This window comes from Aegilops tauschii, chromosome 1 (genome assembly GCF_002575655.3).
Source record: "Aegilops tauschii subsp. strangulata cultivar AL8/78 chromosome 1, Aet v6.0, whole genome shotgun sequence".
Taxonomy (NCBI): Eukaryota; Viridiplantae; Streptophyta; class Magnoliopsida; order Poales; family Poaceae; genus Aegilops; species Aegilops tauschii.
This window is the reverse complement of record NC_053035.3, coordinates 366,874,846-366,898,064: the sequence shown is the minus strand read 5'-3', so window position 1 is coordinate 366,898,064 and position 23,219 is coordinate 366,874,846. Positions and strand designations below refer to the sequence as shown.

The following is a 23,219-nucleotide window of genomic DNA, read 5'->3' as shown; positions in this document are numbered from 1 at the left end:
TTAGATGTGATCACTGATGCTTATTGGTTGTAGTTGTGGTTTCAGAATTAGCATCCTAGCAGTCATCATATATTGGGTAATTCTGATGAAGATCAAGAGAATTTCGATGAAAGGCATCATGCTGATTTTGATACGGAAATGGATGATGCCAAGCCTCTCGAGGACTCTGAAAGGTGTTCTTTTTATTTGGTTACTTAGTCATGGCCTCATGAGGTCCCTTCCATCAGCCAAACTGAAGCACTTCATGTTAGCTTGTTTTCGCTTTTTTAACTATGATAATGCATCGTCTCAGCTGTTTATGCTCCATGGGTGAGTCGTACATATCCTTAATAGATGTACCACTATCTATGATGGTTCTAAACTCAAATAATATAGTATTTGTATGTTTGATCGATGTGCAACTAATAGATCCTAATGTTATAGCATATGCCCATATTGATGTACATGAGTGAGATTGAGGGCCAAACATGCTAGCCGAATATGCCAAAACAAGCACATGCCCGTCTAGGTGGCGCCACCAGGTGGCGCTCCAGCCTCTAGTAAAGTTTTCATTTGGAGCAGCGAAGACTCCAAGTTTTCGAGCCATAATATTTTTTGGGGGTTCTCGGTGACAACACAACTAAAAAAATAAAGCCAAGAACAAAAATTGAAATAAAAAACTCTAACAATGACTCCAACACAGTGACTAGTGACAAGATGTCTCCCCGACAATAGTGCCAGAAAAGGTGGTTGATTACCTTTGAGATCTGGCTTAGATAGCAAAGGTTCCCGTGACATTTTTGCAAGTTGTGACCCTGAATTATCGAACCCACGAGAGGATGTAAACTATGACAGAGGCTCTGAGAAGTTATTGCTAGCAAAATTAAATTTCAGCTTATCATCCGAACCTTAGCAACCTTTTGGTTGTAAACACTAGTATTAAAACAGGCATGAGTATGAGGTCTTACTCTTACAATCTTATATTTGTGCTCGGGTTCTTAATATTATTAAATTGTGCTCTGGAAGACAACTATTATGATGTGCTTGCAACACGAAAATGTGGGGGATGTGTCCAAAGTACATTTTGACCGTTGTGCGACCTGCATCAAGTGTTAGTTGTCCAACTGATGGCCCTTACCGTCGCACGGGGTTACCTCAGTGATTAAAATTAAATATCCAGGTAAAAGAACTAGGCGTTTAATGACTACACTTAATTCATTCCCAAGGAATAACTTTCCCCTACCATACTAACCCCTTCTCTCGCTGCTTTTTGGGATAGCATTTCACGTCCTCCTCGCTCTTTACCTCCTCCTTGATCTATTGGTACTGGCAGGGCCTTATAACGAGAACAAGACAAGAGACAATTCTGTTGCAATCGGGCACATACAAAATAATGTCAAATATACAAAGTCATTCCAACGATATCTTCCACAAATACATCGTGTTGCAAGGTCGTGCATCAACCCATGTTTTACCGAATTACTCACACATGGCGATGAGATAGCAAGATGAACTCATTGAAGATGACATAAAGAAGAATGGTTGATTAATAATATGACATCCAATAGTTATCGGATGCGATACACAGATTACAAGAATGACTAACTTGCCAATGGATGATTGCAGTTATGATGGTGACGACTGCTATGGAGATGAGATGGGAAATGGCGGTGGCTAGGGTGGAAGATGGTTCTGATTCTTCGTTTCGCGAGTGGTGATCTCTCTATTGACAATTATGTGTCGACTCCTTAGAAGTTGGCCAGGTGGACCTGCTGCAGCCGTCGGCAGACGGTATGAGCACGGATACGAGCGTTGAGCACCCGCCTTGCGCTCTTTTGACTTGTGTGCACCTTCAATTGCCTTCTCTCTTCCATCAAACTTCATGTTTCCTTATCTGTGATGATTTCCTTCCATGTTTGGGCCCCTTTTCCTGCGAAAAGGCATTAACAAAGGATTTCGTGATCTCTCGCATCCATTAGTCATTAGTGACAATATCATATTGATTTTTTGGGAAAAATCTTGGATCACCCGGTTTAAACGACGATGTGATAAGTGCAAAAATATTACTTATTAGCAGCTCATTTCTGCTGCCCGATACAACCGTCGCGACCCCCACCGATGTCCGGAAGCTCAGAATGTCGTTGTCGATTACGGGCGTTCCCCCGTCCCCTCAATCGCCTGAGATGGTAGTTACCGCACCTGAAGGAAATATGCCCTAGAGGCAATAATAAAGTTGTTATTTTATATTTCCTTATTCATGATAAAGGTTTATTATTCATGCTAGAATTGTATTGATTGGAAACCTAAATACATGTGTGAATATATAAACAAACACCGTGTCCCTAGTGAGCCTCTACTTGACTAGCTCGATGATCAAAGATGGTTAAGGTTTCCTAACCATGGACATGAGTTGTCATTTGATAACGGGATCACATCATTAGGAGAATGATGTGATGGACAAGACCCATCCGTTAGCTTAGCATAATGATCATTCAGTTTTATTGCTATTGCTTTCTTCATGTCAAATACATATTCCTTCGACTATGAGATTATGCAACTCCCGGATACCGGAGGAATGCCTTGTGTGCTATCAAACGTCACAATGTAACTAGGTGATTATAAAGATGCTCTACAAGTATCTCCGAAGGTGTCTGTTGAGTTGGCATAGATCAAGATTAGGATTTGTCACTCCGAGTATCGGAGAGGTATCTCTGGGCCCTCTCGGTAATACACATCATAAGCTTGCAAGCAAACGACTAAGGAGTTAGTCACGAGATGATGTATTACGGAACGAGTAAAGAGACTTGCCGGTAACGAGATTGAACTAGGTATGAAGATACCGACGATCGAATCTCGGGCAAGTAACATACCGATGGACAAAGGGAATTATGTATGTTGTCATAACGGTTCGACCGATAAAGATCTTCGTAGAATATGTAGGAGCCAATATGGACATCCAGGTTCCGCTATTGGTTATTGACAGAAGAGGTGTCTCGGTCATGTCTACATAGTTCTCGAACCCGTAGGGTACGCACGCTTAACGTTCGATGACGATATAGTATTATACGAGTTATGTGATTTGGTGACCGAATGTTTTTTGGAGTCCCAGATGAGATCGCGGACATGACGAGGAGTCTCGAAATGGTCGAGAGGTAAAGATTGATATATAGGACGATGGTATTCGGACACCGGAAGTGTTCCGGAGGGTACCGGGTACATATCATATCACCGGAAGGGGTTCCGGGCACCCCCGGCAAAAGATATGGGCCAAGAGGGGAAACGCATGAACCACAAGGGGCTGGTGCGTCCCCCCATATGGGCCGGCCAAAGGTGGAGAAGGAAAGGGGAAGGGGGAAAGGCAAGTATGGAATAGGATTCCTACTTCCTTCTCTCTCTCCCCCCCCCCTCTTTCCTTCCCCCTCCGACAAATATGGCAGGGGGGCGCCACTTGGGAGGACCCCAAGTAGGATTCAACCTACTTGGGGCGCCCTCCTGGCTGCTCCCTCCTCCCCCCACCTATATATATATATGTGGGAGGGGGCGCCTAGCACATCCAGACAATTGCCTAGCCGTGTGCAGCGCCCCTTTCCACAGTTTACACCCCCGGTCAAATTCTCACGGTGCTTAGGCGAAACCCTGCGAGGATCACTTCACCATCACCATCACCACGCCGTCGTGCTGACGGAACTCATCTACTACCTCGACGTCTTGCTGGATCAAGAAGACGAGGGACGTCACCGAGCTGAGCGTGTGCAGAACTCGGAGGTGCCGTACGTTCGGTACTCGATTGGTGGAGCGCGAAGAAAGTTCGACTACATCAACCGCGTTGTGAAACGCTTCCGCTTACGGCCTACGAGGGTACGTAGACACACTCTCCCCCTCGTTGCTATGCATCTCCATGGATAGATCATTGCGTGTGTAGAATTTTTTTTGTTTTTCCATGCAACGTTTGCCTACAGCACCACCATCGACCTACGAGGTCGATTAACGACCAGGCAACCTCCAGTCGAGCGACCCAACTACACCGAACCACCGGTCCCGTTCAAAGCTCTCGCCGTTCGGGCAATGCGCCGCCGTCGGAGTTGGCCGCACCCTAGGCTCTTGCTCCCTTTTGACTCATGTCCTTGGTGGCCCGACGAATGTCTCGACCCTAGCGAACTCCGTTGGCCGAAATTGTTCTCGGCTCCTGCGACTCCCAGATTTGCCTCTCGGCCTTCCCATTGCTGGATCTCATGTTTCAACTGCTTACCAATTTTATAGGCACCACTTTTATTTTACATAATCTGTTGGAGCAACAACGACCATGGTTTTTTTACTTCACTGGGTTTTGATGTGGGTGAAACATAAATCCTGGCCGTACATATTTCACGAACAGTCCAGATAGGCGGGAAACATAAACCATGGCCGTACATATTTCACGAACGGCCCAGATAGGCGGGAGTAGCACGCGACGCCGTTTAGGCCGAACCGAAGCAGAGGAACAAATGAGAATACAGCCTTTCAAGCTTACGCTTACGCATGCTCTCCCCCGCCGCCGCCGTTGTATCCGCCGTCCGCGCCGCGGGGGGGTCACCGACGGCCTTACGCCGCGCCCACGCGCGTCTCCTCAAGGATGGCCTGGCGCTGCACCCTCCCGCGCCGTCCCTTCTCGTCTCCGCCTACGCCAAGTGCCGCCTCCTCCCCGACGCCCGCAGGGTGTTCGACGAAAGCCCGAGCCGGGACCTCCACCTCTACTCGTCGCTCCTCGCCGCCGTCTCCAACTCCGACGCTCCTTACCTCGTCCTCCCGATCATACGTCGCATGCTCTCTGCTGACGCCCTCCAGCCCGACCACTTCGTCCTCGCCTCCATCGCTAGCGCCTCCGCCAGGTTGCGAAGCCTCAGTCTTGGTAAGCAGCTCCATGGACACTTCGTTGCTTCCCCGTATAGCGGAGACGATGTCGTCAAGTCTTCTCTGATCGATATGTACTGTAAATGTGGTTTTCCGGATGATGCCAGGAAGGTGTTTGATAGTTTGAGTGCCAAGAACAGCGTCGTGTGGACTGCGCTTGTTTCTGGGTACGCGTCGAATGGCTATACTGACGAGGCGCTGGAGCTCTTCCGGAGCATGCCTGGACGCGGCCTCTTTGCATGGACTGCGCTCGTATCAGGATATGTAAGAGCTGGTGAGAGTGTTAGCGCGGTGGAGCTGTTTGTTGAGATGAGGCGGGATGCCGTCACTATTGATGACGCATTTGTTTTGTCAGCTGTAACTGGTGGGGCTGCAGACCTGGCTGCGCTTGTTCTGGGAAGGCAGTTGCATGGTTTGTCCATGAGGCTTGGGTTCTTGTCCAGCATGATGGTTGGGAATGCATTGGTTGACATGTACTCCAAATGTAGCGATATACACTCCGCTAGAGAAGTATTTGAAGAGATTACAGTGCGTGACATCATCTCCTGGACGACAATGATTGTTGGAGAGGCGCAGCATGGTCGAGCAGGGGAGGCTTTTGCTCTTTATGACCGGATGATTCTTGCAGGAGTGAAGCCCAATGAGGTGACATTTGTTGGGTTGATCTACGCATGTAGCCACGCTGGTCTTGTTCAGAAAGGTCGGCAACTGTTTGACTCAGTGAAGCGGGAGTATGACATCAACCCTGGATTACAACTCTATACATGCTACCTAGATCTTCTTAGTCGCTCGGGCCATTTATCAGAAGCTGAAGAACTCATCACTACGATGCCCTATGAGCCAGATGAAGCTGCTTGGGGGGCCCTCTTGAGCGCGTGCAAGAAACACAACGATGCTGAAATGTGTGTCAGGGTTGCTGATAATCTGTTAGAGCTGGGACCAAAATATCCTTCAACATGTGTCTTGTTATCTAATGTCTACGCAGTGAATGGCAAATGGGGGTCTGTGAGCACGGTGAGAAAGCTCATGGCTAATATGAAGATAAATAAAGAGCCTGGGTATAGCTGGGTTGAAGTTGGAAGAGAATCTCGTCTGTTTCATGCTGGGGAAGTGCCGGTTGATATGAGAGAAGAAATTCTAGTTTTTCTCGAGGAATTAGTCTCGGAGATGCGCCGGAGGGGCTATGTCCCTGATACCAGTTCTGTGATGCATGATCTGGAGGAGCATGAAAAGGAGCACCATCTGTTCTTGCACAGTGAGAGGCTGGCTGTTGCTTTTGGAATCCTCAAGTCTCTTCCGGGGTCGGTGATCCGGGTGGTGAAGAACCTCCGGGTCTGTGGGGACTGCCATACAGTGATGAAGTTAATTAGTGAAATTTTCCAGAGGAAGATTATTGTGAGAGACGCTACTCGTTTCCACCATTTTGAAGGTGGGAAGTGCTCTTGTGGTGAATTCTGGTAGCAGAACTGATCTGCTGATGTTCAGTTGTGCCTCTAGTCCTCTAGGTATGGTCTAATATCTTAACTTTCCCATGTATAAAGAGATCTGTACGAAATGGATGACATTTTTCTGTATGACTCAATTGATGTTTCAGTCTTAGAAAAAACAAAACCGTATTGTGCCTTCTCCTTGTATAGATGGGCCAACTAACAAGCGAGACTAATAGAAACTAGAATTGTTCATTTGTTGTATCCTATTGTTCCCAGCTTTATGTACATCCTGGTAACAGATAGTCCTTTGGAGTAGCCTGGGGAAACTATAGGGTCATGTTGCTACATTATTTTCCTAAAAAATCTAGACATTTTTGTTGGTGAATTCAAAGGTTATGTTGTCGGTGAATCATGTGTTTTTTTTTATCCTTCGTACTTGTCTGATCTGCTATTATGCAACCCAGCTCTCTGATACTGTGGAATAATACTACTAGTAGGGCTTGGTGAAAGATTAGACTGAAGTAGCTAAGATTGAGAATTCCAAAGTAGATCTGTTGACTCAGGTACTCCAGTTTTTTCTTTTTCTTTTTAGAAAAGATGAACCCTGGCCTCTGCATCTTGCGATGAACACAGCCAAATTTTATTAAGGTTCCAGTATCAAGCTCCGGTTCTGAAGTACAAAAAAGACAAAAAAGCAAGTCACAACCGGCAAAAATAGGAATATATGCCTGCACACATAGCCTACTATTGAACCGTCGCCCAAACCGGTTGTACATATCCCGTGCTACCATCTTCTATTGGTTGCACCGTGTTTTAATCCATCACACGAAGTTAGACACAATGGATCCGGATGCGAATGGATTATAAAAATTGGAGATGTAGGATTTAAGGTTCTCTTGACCAACAATGGTGCCCTCATCTTGTTCAAGCTGAACAACTTTCTTCTTTCTATGCTACCTGTTTGCAATTAAATGGAAAAACTGGGTATTACTATCACCTTCCCGCACGTCCCTCACTTTGGCACATTGACTAATGGGTTGGCTAAACTTGTTTCTTTACCTTATTACATGCCTACATAACAAGTTGATGCCACCCCAGTAGAAGAGTTTTATGTTTGTGGACAAGGACAACATAGGATACCATTTATTTTTCAACAGCTGTGATTCTGAGATCTCATCTTGTGCCGCGAAATGACTACTGAAAACACTTGAACTATTAGAGAATAGAAGGATACCAAAACTTCAACATGTTTATGTTGACGACTGACGGTGCCGGGATTATTAGTGCATCCAGCTCTGTCAGCCAGTTTTAGTAATCAGTAAACACAAAGCAGCAAGTTGCTGTATTTATCGTAGTACATAATTTTGTGACGAAAAGGAGGATTGGAGCAAATCATGAACGTCGGTCAGCTTTAACTGCAGGGGGGAGGGCAAGAGAAAGGGGGGGAATTCATTACGGTCTCACCTTCCATGAAAAAAGGTAGAACGCTGCTTTTGATAAGGTAAAAAAGAGTGGAAGAGACGAATTGTCTAGTGGAGGCCCATGTGGTAAACTTTAATTAACCTCATGCACATGGCCATCTTCTTGTTTCACACAACCCAACCCTGCCTTGCATGTTGTCATCCTATGGAACCATGGATGGACCACGCCTTAAATATTTCTGTCAAGCAGCACTTAACAACTCTCTGACCATGATGCCAAGCCAACAGTTACCTCTTAATAACTTAACCTACAGCTTCACAAAAGGACATGGGGTGTGCACTGCAGCACTGGTAACAGTTCACCAGAAAGTTTCAGTTTTCTAAGCATTAATTAACTGTTGCAGTTACCTTTACGTCCATCAGTTTCAGATTAAATATTTGCGGCATACGCGTCCTAGATGGTGAGCCCTACTCCTCCTCCCTCTCTGGTCTCTCTTTTCCTCTTTGTGTCAATTCACAAATCCATTTGATAGACAAGCACACAACCTTTGCTTTCCCTGTGCAGGTTTGTTATTGTAAAGGAAGCAGCAGCAATTCCTTGTTCCATGCTGTGCCTCATCATGGCTTCTTTCTTCTTTAGCATCGCTGCATCATTTGGGCCACTAAAGCCCTTCTTGCCCTTGTGATTGTGAGCAAGTTCTTGATGCTTCCCAGATCCCAAATGGCCATACAACTCACACTTCTACTCATTTCGTGTAGCCTTTACAGTATGTATTCCTCTTCTTCTTTCTCCACGTCCTCCTCTCTTGCGTTGCTGGTGCTGGTTATCTCCACCTGCCTCTCCTTGCTCTTCTCGAACCTCAGACAACTGATGAAAACCAGCAGCCACAAAACTTCCATGGAGGTTGTTGCTCATCAGGAGAAGAGCACTGTGCCACAAGATGGGGTGTCCGAGGATTCGCCGGTGGATTCGGCTGGAAGCCTGTCGGGGTCTTCAGATTGCCAGGTGAGCGAAGAGGGGACTGATGAAGTCTCGGTGTCTGATGATGACGACGACGAGAGTCTTATTGAGATCTCCCTTGTTGATGGGTACTATGTGGGGCAAGAGGAGCAATGTCTCTGGAAGAAGGAGCAAGACCTCCTCGCCGGCTTCCTGCCGGAGTTCGTTCTTGACAGGAGGGACTTCATAGACATCTTGTCGGAGATCAGTGAGGAGGAAAACATGATCGAGATTGACATTGCAAGGGGCTCCATCAAGTGCGCAAACTTCGGCGTCAAAGCATGAGCTTTGCAGAGGTTTGGTGAAGTTAAAATCATTCTATGAATTGCTCCTGGGCTTTCGTCAGGGCAAGGGAGTAGTAGTAGGTTGTACTGGACTACATGTGGTTTATTGCCTTGCCTTTTTTTTCACAAAGAGCTCAGTTTCATTAGTGATTCTTCAGTGGAAGCCTTTGCTGCATCTCTTTCCTTGTACTTTCTGAATGTTGCTATAGAAGAAATAAAGCGCGTGCACATATTTTGCTCGAATATATTTAAGGAAATAACATGTGTGTGGATGGCCCTTCTTTTCATACCTAGTGTTTTAGACTTGAGTAGATGCTAATAATTATGTCAGGGCTAGCTATATCAAGCTCAAGGTGGGGTATACTTAAGTTACTTTATGATTAGTGCACTAATACAAAGCTGCATTGCAATTAAAAAACTGAATATGATTTGTTAGCTACTTGATGTGGTTTTTGAAATTAAGCTCAACCTTTTGTCATTCTGAATAAAAAACTCAAAGAAAAAGTAGTGGCATATGGTTCAACAATCTAGAATAATCGGTCTTTTAGTTTGTGCTGCTGGGTGCTTTAAGCGGCTGATGTTTGATTTGGAAAAAGGCTATAAGATCTTCATGATTTGCACCTCTATTACTGTAGTAGCCCTCTAGTGCTGTCCATAACAAATGTAGATTTGGGGATCCTTTGTTTATTGGAAGATACTGAGAAGATATAGGAAAACATTTTAGCGTACTACTGTTTTTGTGTTTTAGGTAACTGAACAAAAGATACACATGAATGCTTATTTTAACTCCACTTTGGATCTTTTTCTCCCTGTTTTAAGTACAAAAATCAAAGATATTGAGTGTGAACATTTGTGATCTGACATGCTGACACTTGACACTTCAGATAAGTGTGCACATGCATCCATTCACTGTTGGAAATAGGCAATTTCATGATTAACTAGCGGCTAACGCTCGCCTGTATTGTGGATATTTGCTGCCCTATTTTTTGGGGTTGTTTGTTTTCCTAGGGTTTAGGCTCTGTGTGCTCGGGATGTGATTGGCCTTTTAGTTCGGTAGGGAACGATATACAATTGTTATATATCACCTATAAGGAGCAGTACGCATGAATCGTCCATAGGTACTTCGGCATGAGCCGGCTCAATTAAGGATGGCAATGGGTAGGGTATAGGGTGGGTAGAACAATACCATACCCATACCCATGTACTTAATGGGCACAAAATTCTACCCATACTCGTACCCATGGGTATGAACCATTACCCGTACCCATACCCGACGAACACCCATACCCATCCGGTACCCAACGGGTAGATCAAACATTACAGAAGTTATTCATAATTTTATATTAATCGATATCACATTTCACAAAAAATAATTTATCTCAACTCGATAATAGATAGATGATTACAAGACAGTTATCTCAATTCAAATCGACAATTGGTGAAAGCTTTAACATAGGTTCACAAGCTCATGACACACTTGACGTGTAAGGTCCACATATCAGCATAAATGGGTAGGGTATGGGTATATCCATGGGTACAAGGCTATATCCGTGCCCTACCCATGACTTAACGGGTAGGGTATGGGTACTGCCCATGGGTATTAAATTGTGCCCATACCCTATCCATGCGGGGATGGTATCCGTGGGTACCCGTACCCATGGGTAAAATTGCCATCCCATGGGTATTAAATTGTGCTCAATGGCACTGTTATAGGTGGGTTTTTTTTACTGGCATCCCCGTCTTTTATGGCTGGGGCGCTTCAGTCGCCAGGAAGCTCTGTGGCGACCACGCGCCAACCCTCATGGGCCGGCCCATTAGAGCAAGATCAATTGAATTAGAAAAACCGAAAGAAAAAAATCAGAAAACAAAAAAAAATCATGAATTAAAAAGTGTTCATACATTTCAAAAAAAGTTCATGATTTTAAAAAAATCAGAATTTGAAAATTGTCATAGAATTTGAAAAACCTTCATCGAAAATGAAAAAGAGTTCCTGCATTTTGAAAAAAAATCTCATTAAATTTTAAAAAAGTTCATTGATTTTTTAAAAACTTCAATTTTTTTAAGAAAGTTCATTTTTAACTAAAAACATCATCAATTTGAAAAAAAAACCTTGGATTTTGAAAAAACAGTTCATTGATTAGAAGAGAAAAAACGAATTTTAATAAATTTCATCGAAGAAAGAACAAAGTAAAAATAAAAGAAGAAAGAGAAAAGAAAGGAACGATGCAACTAAACACATTTGGTTATTCGGCTTTGTTTTTTTTTTTGAGGCAAGGTTATTCGGCTTTGTGGTTACTGTAGCGCGCCTTGAGCCTGGATCGTGGGTTCTTATCACTTAGAGAGCACTTTTTGCGGATTTTTGCTGATAAAAACGCAGAAGGAAAAACAACTAGCTCGGCCGGCCCAGCGCGGGGGCGCATGAGGCGCCCGTTTGTGGCAACTCGCGATCGCGGCGACTATTTATCTCTTTCAGCGATTAGCGTCGAGATTTGACGGTCATCGTTGTTAGTGGACTGGCCCATTTTCGCGAACTGTTAAATGAAAAAGAGAGCCCGAGGTATTGAACCCTGGTCAAAGCAAAGAAAGATAGCGCTCCTAGCCACCTTGCCAGACTATAGTTGGTCTAGAGAAAAGGGGGCGCACCCAACTTGAACCGGCTAGAGCCGTTTCTTTCATATTTTTTTTCATCTTGGTTTTCTTTTTTCTTCTCCAATTTTTTCCATTCTTTTTGCATTTGTTTCTTCGTTTCCCCCCTTTTTTTCTTTAGTTTAGTTTGTCTTTTGACAGGGCTTTTCTTCGTTTTTCCTTTATTTTTTGTTTGGTTTTATTTTTTATTCTTCATTTCTTAGTTTGGTTTTTATTCTCCATATTTTTTCTTTGGTTTTATTGTTTCTTCTCTAATTTTTCTTCTTCTTTTTATTATTACGTTTATTTTCATTTTTAATCTACATTTTTGTATATGTCAAAATATATATTTAATAAGTGATCAACATTTTTTGTGTACACATTCAGCATTGTCCGAATTCTTATTCATCATTTTTGAAATACTTGTTCAACCAATACTGATTCAACATTTTTTTAAATACTCGTTCAATAGTTTTTCAATACTTATTCAACATTTTAAATACTTATTTAACATTTTCCAAATACATGTTTAACATTTTTCAAATACTCGTTCAACATTTTTAGTACTCGTTTAACATTTTCAAATACTTGTTCAGCATTTTTAATAGTTATTCAACATTTTTCAAAAACTTGTTCAACACTTTTTTAAATACTCGTTCAACAATTCTTAACACCTATTCAACATTTTTCAAATACTTGTTCAACATTTGCAAATACCTATTCAACATTTTTCAAATACTTGTTCAACATTTTCCCAATACGTGTTCAACATTTCTAATGCTTAGTCAACATTTTCTATGTTTGTTAACCGATATTATTCCGGGAAAAGCGTGGGAAACCCGAGCAAAAAGAAAAAATACATAAAAAAGCATGTTGTATTAGACGAGTAAAAATGAAGGAAAAGAAAAGGAAAGTAGAAATAGGGAAAGGAAGTAACATATTCAAACAGTTTAATTAGAAGAGGTGATTTGCTATGGAACAACATCTGCATAAATATCGTATGACAACATCATCTTCTGATGTTTAGTGCCTTCATCTCTAACCGTCCTCTTCCTTTTATGTTCCAATCCTAGGTTAGTGTAGCCATGCATACTACATAATACCGTATTAAAAGAAATCACATGTCACTGAGAAGGCAATTCAATATGGTGATATTAGTTTCCCTCTTTCCTTCTCATGTGCTCCTGCCAAACACTCAAGCATATCAAGCATTATAACTATGTAAATATTAATGAAGAAACAAAACATGTTGTGATCTGGAAGAAAAAAATTGGTGCTCTTAAGTCTTAAAACACTTCCATGGGCACCACTTTTTCTAGCACAAATCAGTAAATAAGGCGTTTCTTCAGGAAAAATTGTATTTTGTTAGAAGACACAAATATGTTTGTTGCAAAAAGTCCAGACTTTTCTATTCTTTTTTTTGTTTCACACCATTCATCCTAGAGCTGCTTTGGCTCCATATTGAATATTCGACTTTATTGTCAGCACTCACAATTCCCTCAAAATCTCTCTGCTCTCTCTCTCTCTATCACCCAAGGTGGAAGAAGAACAGAGGAAGAACACTGAAGTTTTGTGCAGCGCTCTGAATGTTGCTTTTCTGTTTCACTTTTATTATCTCTAACGGAAGGCAAACATGCCACAGGTCTTGCCCTCTTACCGGATCGTGCCATCCCACGACCGAGAACAAGTCCTTACAGGCCTACAAATGCGCCTCGGGATCGTACAGCCCAAGTCCTCAGGCGTCGCTAACAGTTTAACTGAAACTTCTGAAACTATTGAAGAAAACTGCTAACTAAAACTACTGAAGAAAGCTGCAGAACGCTACCAAACTACTAATCAAGCCACACTGGTTTATTTGCTAACATTTATATCGCTGAATCTTAAGAAAAACAAAGAAGTAAGCTAGTCTAGAGGAAAATCCAGTTTGTGAGGTAAACTTTGCATGACGGTTCTAACCAAAAGCTAAGAATCAAATAATTGATGTATACCTTTTTGTTTGAGAAGGCAAGTTATGATTAGATTTCATGAGACACCTCAAAATTATCATTCAGCTTCTCAAGAGGAGCATCTGATGTGACCCCGACCAAACAATACTAAAGTTTTTCAAAACTAATTAAAATAGCATGACATATACCTTATTCAAATAAATATTCTCAAAATTATGCAAGTTCACGTAGGTATATGAGTCTGAAGTCATATATTGTCTTAGGAAAAAATACACAGTTTCCCATGGGATTCTAATCATACAGACGTTACATAATATCAAAATTTACTTGCGGAGAATTAAAACAGATATATGAACTCATAGGGGTTTATGGTAACACACGATGAGAAGGAAGGCACATGTTGAAGTCGTGAAAAATCTATCTACAAGCAACACAACACTCATTATCGGGCATCTCTCCTAGACCACATATTAGAAGGATATTACTAATGCTGCATACCTTTTTTCAATTAGCATTTCCAAATAGAAATCTTCTGCTAGTGGATGAGACGAAGACAATACTGCATGCCGTTCTTGCTCCATTAATCTCATACAACCACACAAGTGTATATATGTTGTTTTGTAAAAAAGGATTGCTCAAATTCCATTCAATACACAATAATTAATATACAGGGAAGTAAAATTACTTGATACAACAAAGTGGAAAAGCTTATCTTTAAAGTAGGGCTTGAGATCTTTTCCGCTTAAGAAGACATTTAGCAAGAGCGCTACTACACAGCCGACGGGTTCTGGACGATCTTCAGATGATGCAGCGCATCAAGCCATCGATGCGTAGAGCAAAGGTAAACAACACCATTCAATTCTTCAATCGTCCAGAGTTCGGCCAGCAACTGTCGTGTGTACAGTAATTCTGTTTAGCAATGCTCGATAACACTGCTCCATTTTCCTTGAGCAATAAATCTGACACAGACCACAATGGAAAAAAAAATCTGAATATTGAATAGAAAATCTAGTAACAACCCGAGGGGATGGTTCCCAGTAATTTCCCCAAGGATAAATCTGCAGTTCTCGAGGTACTTCGCAGATCCACAACCAATTAGTTTCTAAACATATTTAGGAGAGGCAATGGTTTCAATCACATAGCTGCACAAATCACACATCTCTGCTCCAAAACAATGACAAACTTCTTTGGGTCTGACAGAGAAACACAAAACTTATGGAGGGATGAACGTGGTTGGGATTTGGGAACAAACACAGTGGCTTGAGGTAGTTGGCACCAGCACTACCGGGAACGAGTAGTTCGCCACCAGCCGAAATCCTCCGGCGGGCAGCAGTAGGTGGCGGCGCAGCCGGCGGCGTACTTCTGAAGGTCGACGTCGGAGGATACGGGGAGCGGGCGGAAGAGATGGCGATGAGGAGGATGATGTGGTGCCGGTGCGTGGTGGGGCTACTGCAACAAGAAAGGGAGGAAGCAAGAGAGGCGTCAGGGTACGGCGGCGGCAACGGCGCACTTCTGGGCATTGGACCGCATGAGATGGGGGAGGGGGTGTAGGGGATGACGCGGAAGAGGGCGTTGTGGTGGAGATGCTGGGCGGTTGTGCTGCGGCACAAGAGGAGGACGAGTCGGCGGACGGGCGGCGTCGGCGGCGTATGTGCTTGCCGAGGTCGGCGCCAGAGGAGACGGGCAAAAGGGGGCGGAGGAGATGGCGGGGAGGACGGGATTTTGCGGTGGTGGTGAACGCTGGGGTTGATGAGAGCAGGCGTGAGAGGCTTGGGGTGGATGGCGCCGACAACGGCCATCGAGCGATCGATTCCAGTGACATCGAGCGAGATCGGTGGTTCTTCCAGCGCCTTCTTTTTCAGATGGATTTTGATGAGTTGGGGGCGCCAGTGCTGAACGGGAGAGATGGGACTTGGAGGGGCTATCTGCAAATGTGTGAAGTGAAGCGGGCGTCTTTCTATAAAATTGCACAGATTGCTTTGTGTTGTGCGTCGGATGCAGATCCGACGATCCGAAACGCAAGATGGCAGGCACACCATCATCACCAACTCAGATTTTTATAGGAGTAGAGATACTTGCTACAGTGGCCGGCCTGATTTGTAGCGCTCGACGCGAGAATCCCATCTCGGGTCGCTTAATGCGAGGAATAGGGGCGCCCACTGGCGATGGAGTTTCCCAGACAGGTTCTTTATGGGCTTTTTACGAACCAGTTTCTTACGGTCCTTTCCTTTCAGCCTTTTAAACTATTATCTTTTATAAATATAATTCTTATAGATTAATCAGTTTTAAAAAACAGGCATTGAATATATTTTTAATGTATATTGAACAAATTTTAAATATACATTGAACTTTTTAACACATATTAACAAAAATTATATGAGTCCTATAGTTTTTAAAAAAAATTCATGATTCATTCTAAATTTTCTGAACATTTTTTGGAAGTCATGAATATTTTTCAGAATTCATCTTTTGAATTTGTTGTTTTTTTAATTCATTGAACTTTTTTTTACAAAAAATCAACAGACATTATTGGAAAAGGGAGTTGTTGGAGGTGCCCTTTGTAACTTTATTGTAACGTCACTCGATCCCAACAACAAAAGACATATAGGCACCGACACGTATATAAAAACACGCACCCAGCCGCCATGAGTACGTGGGGATCAACCCAAGAGGCAAAATCAAAGATCCAGACACATACGATGGGCTCCTACGCAACACACATCCCAGATTCGCCAGGACGCTCCCTTTCGAAGGAGCTTAGTGTTTTAGAAGATTTGGTTAATATATGTTTGGTGGAAATACGAAGATGGACGCAATCCACCATTCAAACCTACAATATCAACCTTTGAGTGTGGATATTTTAAGACAGATGCATTGGAGCACTTTATTTCAAAAGGCTCAAAAGTGGTATCTAAAAGTTTTAATATTTTATTTTATTAAAAAAATATGGATGCATATTCTTTACATAATTGTATTTTTTCAATAATACGATATATTATAAGTTAATTTTTTTAGGAGAAAAGCCCATTTTTGTGGATGTAATTTCATTTTCTTATATTTCACATAAAAACCATGTATTGATGAAATTTCATACATAAATAGTACACATCTATGTATATGCATGTACAAAGAAAATCAAACTTTTTCAAGCCATAAATTTAATATTTTAGAACTTTAAGAATAAAGGTCAATGTGCTCGTGCTCCCAAGTAACTATTCCCCAGTTCAAATGATATCTTGAATTATTTTAAAAAAATTACCATCACACCAAACTGCTGAATGTTTTTTCAAAAATTTGCAAGGAGTCTGCTAAACGTTTTCATCTACTCCTTGCAAATTTGGAGCTGTTTGGAGCTGAACTGTCAAATGTTTCGCAAGAGTTCCCGCAATAAAAAAGAAAATGCTTCACAAGAGGAAACGGAGGAGTGCCACGTTTCTTACGCCCCATTTTCCCCTGATCTGCCTTAATGAAAACCAGCCCAATACGCTATGCCTCCCCACTAACCAGCGGGACCCATGATATGAGGAGAGGCTGGAGCGGACACAGCTCTCCATTTCCCAGGAGCTTAGAGTTTGTAGGAATTTCATTTAAATAAATCATGACTATAATAGAAAAACAATTAGCATGGATCGCTATTTCTAATGAAGCAGTTGGTAGTGTTCGTTCCACGGTTAATTTTCTTCGTTTTTTTTCGTCCGTTTTATTTTCATCTCGCCTCTCACCATCCCCACCTTGGTTCTTCCAGACCCATCGATTTTTCTTTCCTCTAATAACGTCCTCCCCTCTCACCTTTTTTCTCAGCCCATCATTCCTTGTTAGCGCATGTATTTATGGTTAATATCGCTACAAATATTTACGTAATCAATTAGCTACCAAATAAAATATCTTAAGATTATTCTCCAAGAAACCAATAGGAAACAACCCGTGTCAATCCACGAAATATACATGGAAAGTACTGCTGGTATTCCAAAAGAAAGTTCCAAATCCATCCGCAGAAAGTTCCAAATCCGTCCGCCTATTAAACATGGAGATTTCTTAAAGATGTGTGCCCGTCGATCCACAGCTGCAATGCAAAGAACGCGTTGCTCGATCAAATCAACCGAGGGACGAGAGGAGAAAGGTCTCCGCCGGACTTTGCTTCCCCATCGCAGCCGACATGTCCGCTCCTCTCGCTCCAGATCGAACTCCATCCGGACCAGCCCATCCCGTCGATTCCTCCGCCGACCGTCTCCTCCGCTCAACATCGTCCGGCTGGACGCTCCTGCTCTCTTCTGCGCATGTCCTTCCTCCGCGATCTGGCTCCTCACTGTCGCCGTCGGCCATCACAAGGTCGCCGCCTCCCAAACTCACAGCTACGGTTCAACCGCTACTCAGGAGAGTAGCAGATCAGTAACTCTGTTCGTGAAATCCCATGTTCTTTTCTCTGGTCCATTGAATACACGATTTGGAATCAGATATATTTTACTCATTTGATGCAATTTCAGCTAAAATTTGCAGATAATTTAGGAGGTGTGTTGCATGCGTAATCTTGAATTCTTCTGTCAACTTTTTTGTTGTCAATTTTTGTTTGGTCAACAGGAAAACGAGCGTGATGCAGATTGAGCTGTCATGGACTGCTGATACAACTCATGCATTGCTTCATGGTATGTTTCCTCTGCGTAATGAAATAGATTGAGGTCCTCGGGTCTTGGCCGGAGATGTTCTGTTATTCATTGTGATTCATATTCCAGCCTGTGTAATTAGTTTGATTCTGAGTCATCATGGACCTCTTAGGCTTTAATATATGTTCAGTTATCCATTCATCCGCTGTGCATTGTTAGCAGTAATGAAAACCTTATGGAGTACTATATACTTGAAAGTATGCTTAATTAATTTGCCCGTATGAAACGAACAATTCATTGGCTAGAACGCATAGTAGTATCACTATTTTTACAATTACACTCCACTGAACTTTTCTCATTCAGTTACTAATAATTACAAAATAATATGAAGATCAACTTCAGAGAATTGAACCGATATTTAGTTCAGTTGAGTCTGAGGCCACTGTCTAATATATGCTTTGTGCGGGTTCAGTATGAAAGACAAGCACTCACTTTCCAATATTGAAACTGGTGTTCCATGAAATAACGGTCATAGTCCGGTACCGCCAAATCATACAAATAAATTATTTTGTAGCTAATGTTTCATCATGAATAAGCCAATTGAAGCAGTAACTCATGTTGTTGCATTTCCTCTGTACTAATAGAGCATATAATAAAGACGACACTTCATTTATATATCAGCAAGATCTAAAAGCCTAACTATCCTGCAGCATGCTACACTCAGTGTACACGCATGTGTACTTGCGTAATATAATGAAATGTTGCAGTCACTCGCCGATGTGCATCGGGTGACATGACTGGATCATTTAGTGTTAGAAATAATCTTATATTTCCTCTGTACTAATAAAGCATATGATAAAGATGACGCTTCATTTATATATCAGCAAGATCTGAAAGCCTAACTATCCTGCAGCATGCTACACTCAGTGTACACGCATGTGTACTTGCGTAATATAATGAAATGTTGCAGTCACTCGCCAATGTGCATCAGGTGACATGACTGGATCATTTAGTGTCAGAAATAATCTTATATTTTAGGACGGAGGGATTACCATACAACTGTTTGTGACTGATTCGAGTAAGTTCAGATGAAGATTTACAATAAAATTTGCATTGAGTTAAGAACATAATTTATGTTATGTGCCTGATTTGACCATCTGTTGATTTTTAGATTGCTCATATCCCATTGGTGCTTAAATACATGAAGAAATGTCCAGAGATGTCCAGTATGTTACAACTGCAGTATTTAATATGTATGCTTGATATCATTTTGGCACAGAATTGCATGTTAGCAAGAAATGTACAGAGATGAAGCTTTACATATGTATGCTTTGTTTTATTTTGTTAGTAAGTTCAATAAAGGGGCTCCCTAAGTTGTGTGCTAGAGCATGATGACCATTTTCTTTATAAGATATATAATGAACAACAATTTGCAACCAATCAATTTTTTTCATGAGCTTTTCAACTTCTGTAACCTCTACATATTGAGAGAATACTATAGATAATAGGTTTTTAATAATTACTCTAGCTCTTAATGTGTTGTCGTTGTAACTGCTGATTAGAGGGAGAAAAAGTAAGTGGCGATATGGGGTGCCGTGTTGACATAAAGGACATTGACCAGTGAGCGGTGGTGATTGAGTCATGCTTATTAGATAGAGCCCTGTGATATTATTTTTCTGTTGCAACGCACGGGCATTGGGAAGGGGTCTTTGGTACTCTGTGTCATGCTTGTTAGGTTAAGCATATTATTTTCTCCCGTCATAACACATGGGCATTTTTGCTATAATTGCTCAATGTTGGTGAACGTAGTATTTCAAAAAAATTCCTACGATCACGCAAGATCTATCTAGGAGAAGCATAGCAATGAGCGGGGAGAGTGTGTCCACGTACCCTCGTAGACCGAAAGCGGAAGCGTTAAGTAACGCGGTTGATGTAGTCGAACGTCTTCGCGATCAAACCGATCAAGTACCGAACGCACGACACCTCCGCGATCTGCACACGTTCAGATCGGTGACGTCCCTCGAACTTCTAGATCCAGCTGAGGTCGAGGAAGAGTTTCGTCAGCACAATGGCGTGTTGACAGTGATGATGAAGTTACCGACGCAGGGCTTCGCCTAAGCTCTACAACGATATGACCGAGGTGGAAATATGTGGAGGGGGCACCGCACATGGCTAAGATCAACTTGTGTGTCTATGGGGTGCCCCCTCCCTCGTATATAAAGTAGTGGAGGAGGGGGAGGGCCGGCCTCCTATGGCACTAGGAGTAGGTTTCCCCCCTTTCCTCCTCCTACTAGGAGGGGGAAGGAAGGGAAGAGGGAGAGGAAGGAAAGGGGGGCCAACCCCCTCCCCAATTCGGATTGGGCTTGGGGCGCGCCCCACCACTTGGCCGCCTCCTCCTCTCTTCCTCATGGCCCATTAAGGCCCATTAACTCCCTGGGGGTTCCGGTAACCCCTCGGTACTTTGGTAGATGCTCGAACTCATCCGAAACCATTCCGGTGTCCAAACATAACCTTCCAATATATCAATCTTCATGTCTCGACCATTTCGAGACTCCTCGTCATGTCCATGATCACATTCGGGACTCCGAACTACCTTCGGTACATCAAAACACATAAACTCATAATACCGATCGTCATCGAACGTTAAACGTGCGGACCCTACGGGTTCGAGAACTATGTAGACATGACCGAGACTCACTTCCGGTCAATAACCAATAGCGGAACCTGGATGCTCATATTGGTTCCCACATATTCTACGAAGATCTTTATCGGTCAAACCGCATAACAACATATGTTGTTCCCTTTGTCATCGGTATATTACTTGCCCAAGATTCCATCGTCGGTATCATCATACCTAGTTTAATCTCGTTACCGGCAAGTCTCTTTACTTGTTCCGTAATGCATCATCCCGCAACTAACTCATTAGTCACATTGCTTGCAAGGCTTATAGTGATGTGCATTACCGAGAGGGCCCAGAGATACCTCTCCGACAATCGGAGTGACAAATCCTAATCTCGATCTATGCCAACTCAACAAACACCATCGGAGACACTTGTAGAGCATCTTTATAATCACCCAGTTACGTTGTGACGTTTGATAGCACACTAAGTGTTCTTCCGGTATTCGGGAGTTGCATAATCTCATAGTCATAGGACATGTATAAGTTATGAAGAAAGCAATAGCAATAAACTAAACGATCATAGTGCTAAGCTAACGGATGGGTCAAGTCAATCACATCATTCTCTAATGGTGTGATCATGTTCATTAAATGACAACTCTTGTCCATGGCTAGGAAACTTAACCATCTTTGATTAACGAGCTAGTGAAGTAGATGCATACTAGTGACACTCTGTTTGTCTATGTATTTACACATATACTAAGTTTCCGATTAATACAATTCTAGCATGAATAATAAATATTTATCATGATATAAGGAAATATAAATAACAACTTTATTATTGCCTCTAGGGCATATTTCCTTCACTCAGGTACAACATCATGTTTAACTATATTTGATTACTTTTCACATTAACAACATTGCTAGGATCATGTTGGTTAGAACTATTTGTAAGGTCTCTTTCAGTAACCATGTACATGTTGCTTCATATTGTAGTTAGGCTAGTTTAATATTGCAGTCCTAATTGCATTTGATCTAACCTAGACAAATATTTCCTGTATTTGCTTATCAAAATGGTGAGGAGTTCTTGATACAGATGAACACATTGAAGCATTAATCATGATCAATTATATTTCGTACTTGTTTTACAGTTCCTTTGAGTGAGGCGCACTCATCACCGGTTTATTTTGTGGTCAATATTTGCTTCTGCATTAGCTGATCCCTGGAGCATCAAAGATATTGGATGATGTGGCGCACTACTGCATAAAAAAACTCAAACAACAACAGTCAAGGTCGTGGAAGGGAAAGTGACAGGCAGAAGGTGTGCCTCGAAAACTTCAACTTCCTCAGTAATTGTATCAAATGGTCAACATGACAAATCAACCAACACATATGTCGTGCATTTCTATCCTCAGGATTTTGATATATGTTCCTAGCTTTAAGCCAATAATGGGCAATGGTGGGTGACGTTACTTATCAATATCTCGTGAGTTAATTGGACAACTAATGTGTGCATCTTGCTGTGAGTAGCGAAGAGTCGAGAAGGAACGGTTAAGATCTAGAAATGATTTTCCAGCCCATGCACGCATTGACAAGTTTGTGAATTCTCCCTGCATGGTCCTACGCATGATAGTGTGGCTTAAAAATAGAAGCTCTCTGTTAATGAGGGAAATGGTTCACTGCTTTTTAGTCAAAAGTGACTACAATCCTATCATTTTTATACTTCCTCGAAAACTTCAACTTCCTCAGTAATTGTATCAAATGGTCAACATGACAAATCAACCAACATATATGCCATGCATTTCTATCCTCGGGATTTTGATCTATGTTCCTAGCTTTAAGCCAATAATGGGCAATGGTGGGTGACGTTACTTATCAATATCTCGTGAGTTAATTGGACAACTAATGTGTGCATCTTGCTGTGAGTAGCGAAGAGTCGAGGAGGAACGATTAAGATCTAGAATTGATTTTCCAGCCCATGCACGCATCGACAAGTTTGTGAATTCTCCCTGCTTGGTCCTACTCATGATAGTGTGGCTTAAAAATAGAAGCTCTTTGTTAATGAGGGAAAATTGTTCACTGCTTTTTAGTCAAAAGTGACTACAATCGTATCATTTTTTATACTTCGGGCTGCTTATTAACATATGTAAAGATGCAAATATGGACATTTAGCTTTCTATGAATAGTGTCCTCTAATAGTTGTGAAGTGTCACATCTCTTTAAAGTTCAGATCATGACGTAGTTTTGTTATTGAATTTTTAGTTCGCAGTTTGTTGCTTCACTTGGAATATTTGGGGCTAATCTGAAATAACCTTCTCTTGTATTGCAGGAAACAACCTGTAATGAAGGATTAATAGTACAGAGGAAATGGTTCATCTAATCAGGATTATCAAGGCAACAAAATAAGAGGGAGCGGAAACAATTCA

The 23,219-nt window shown here is 42.2% G+C and overlaps 2 protein-coding genes across 2 annotated transcripts; both read left to right on the top strand.

Moving 5' to 3' along the window:
- The first annotated feature begins 4,418 nt into the window (after positions 1-4,418).
- LOC109780617 (pentatricopeptide repeat-containing protein At4g14050, mitochondrial) lies at positions 4,419-6,560 on the top strand. The gene has a single exon (XM_020339199.4). The coding sequence runs from the start codon at positions 4,498-4,500 to the stop codon at positions 6,328-6,330; it is 1,833 nt and encodes a 610-aa protein (XP_020194788.1). The 5' UTR covers positions 4,419-4,497; the 3' UTR covers positions 6,331-6,560.
- A 1,227-nt stretch (positions 6,561-7,787) lies between these two features.
- On the top strand, positions 7,788-9,264 carry LOC109780606 (uncharacterized). Its single transcript, XM_020339187.4, has 2 exons — positions 7,788-8,181; positions 8,286-9,264. The coding sequence occupies exon 2, from the start codon at positions 8,424-8,426 to the stop codon at positions 9,003-9,005; it is 582 nt and encodes a 193-aa protein (XP_020194776.1). The 5' UTR covers positions 7,788-8,181; positions 8,286-8,423; the 3' UTR covers positions 9,006-9,264.
- The last annotated feature ends 13,955 nt before the right edge of the window (positions 9,265-23,219 follow it).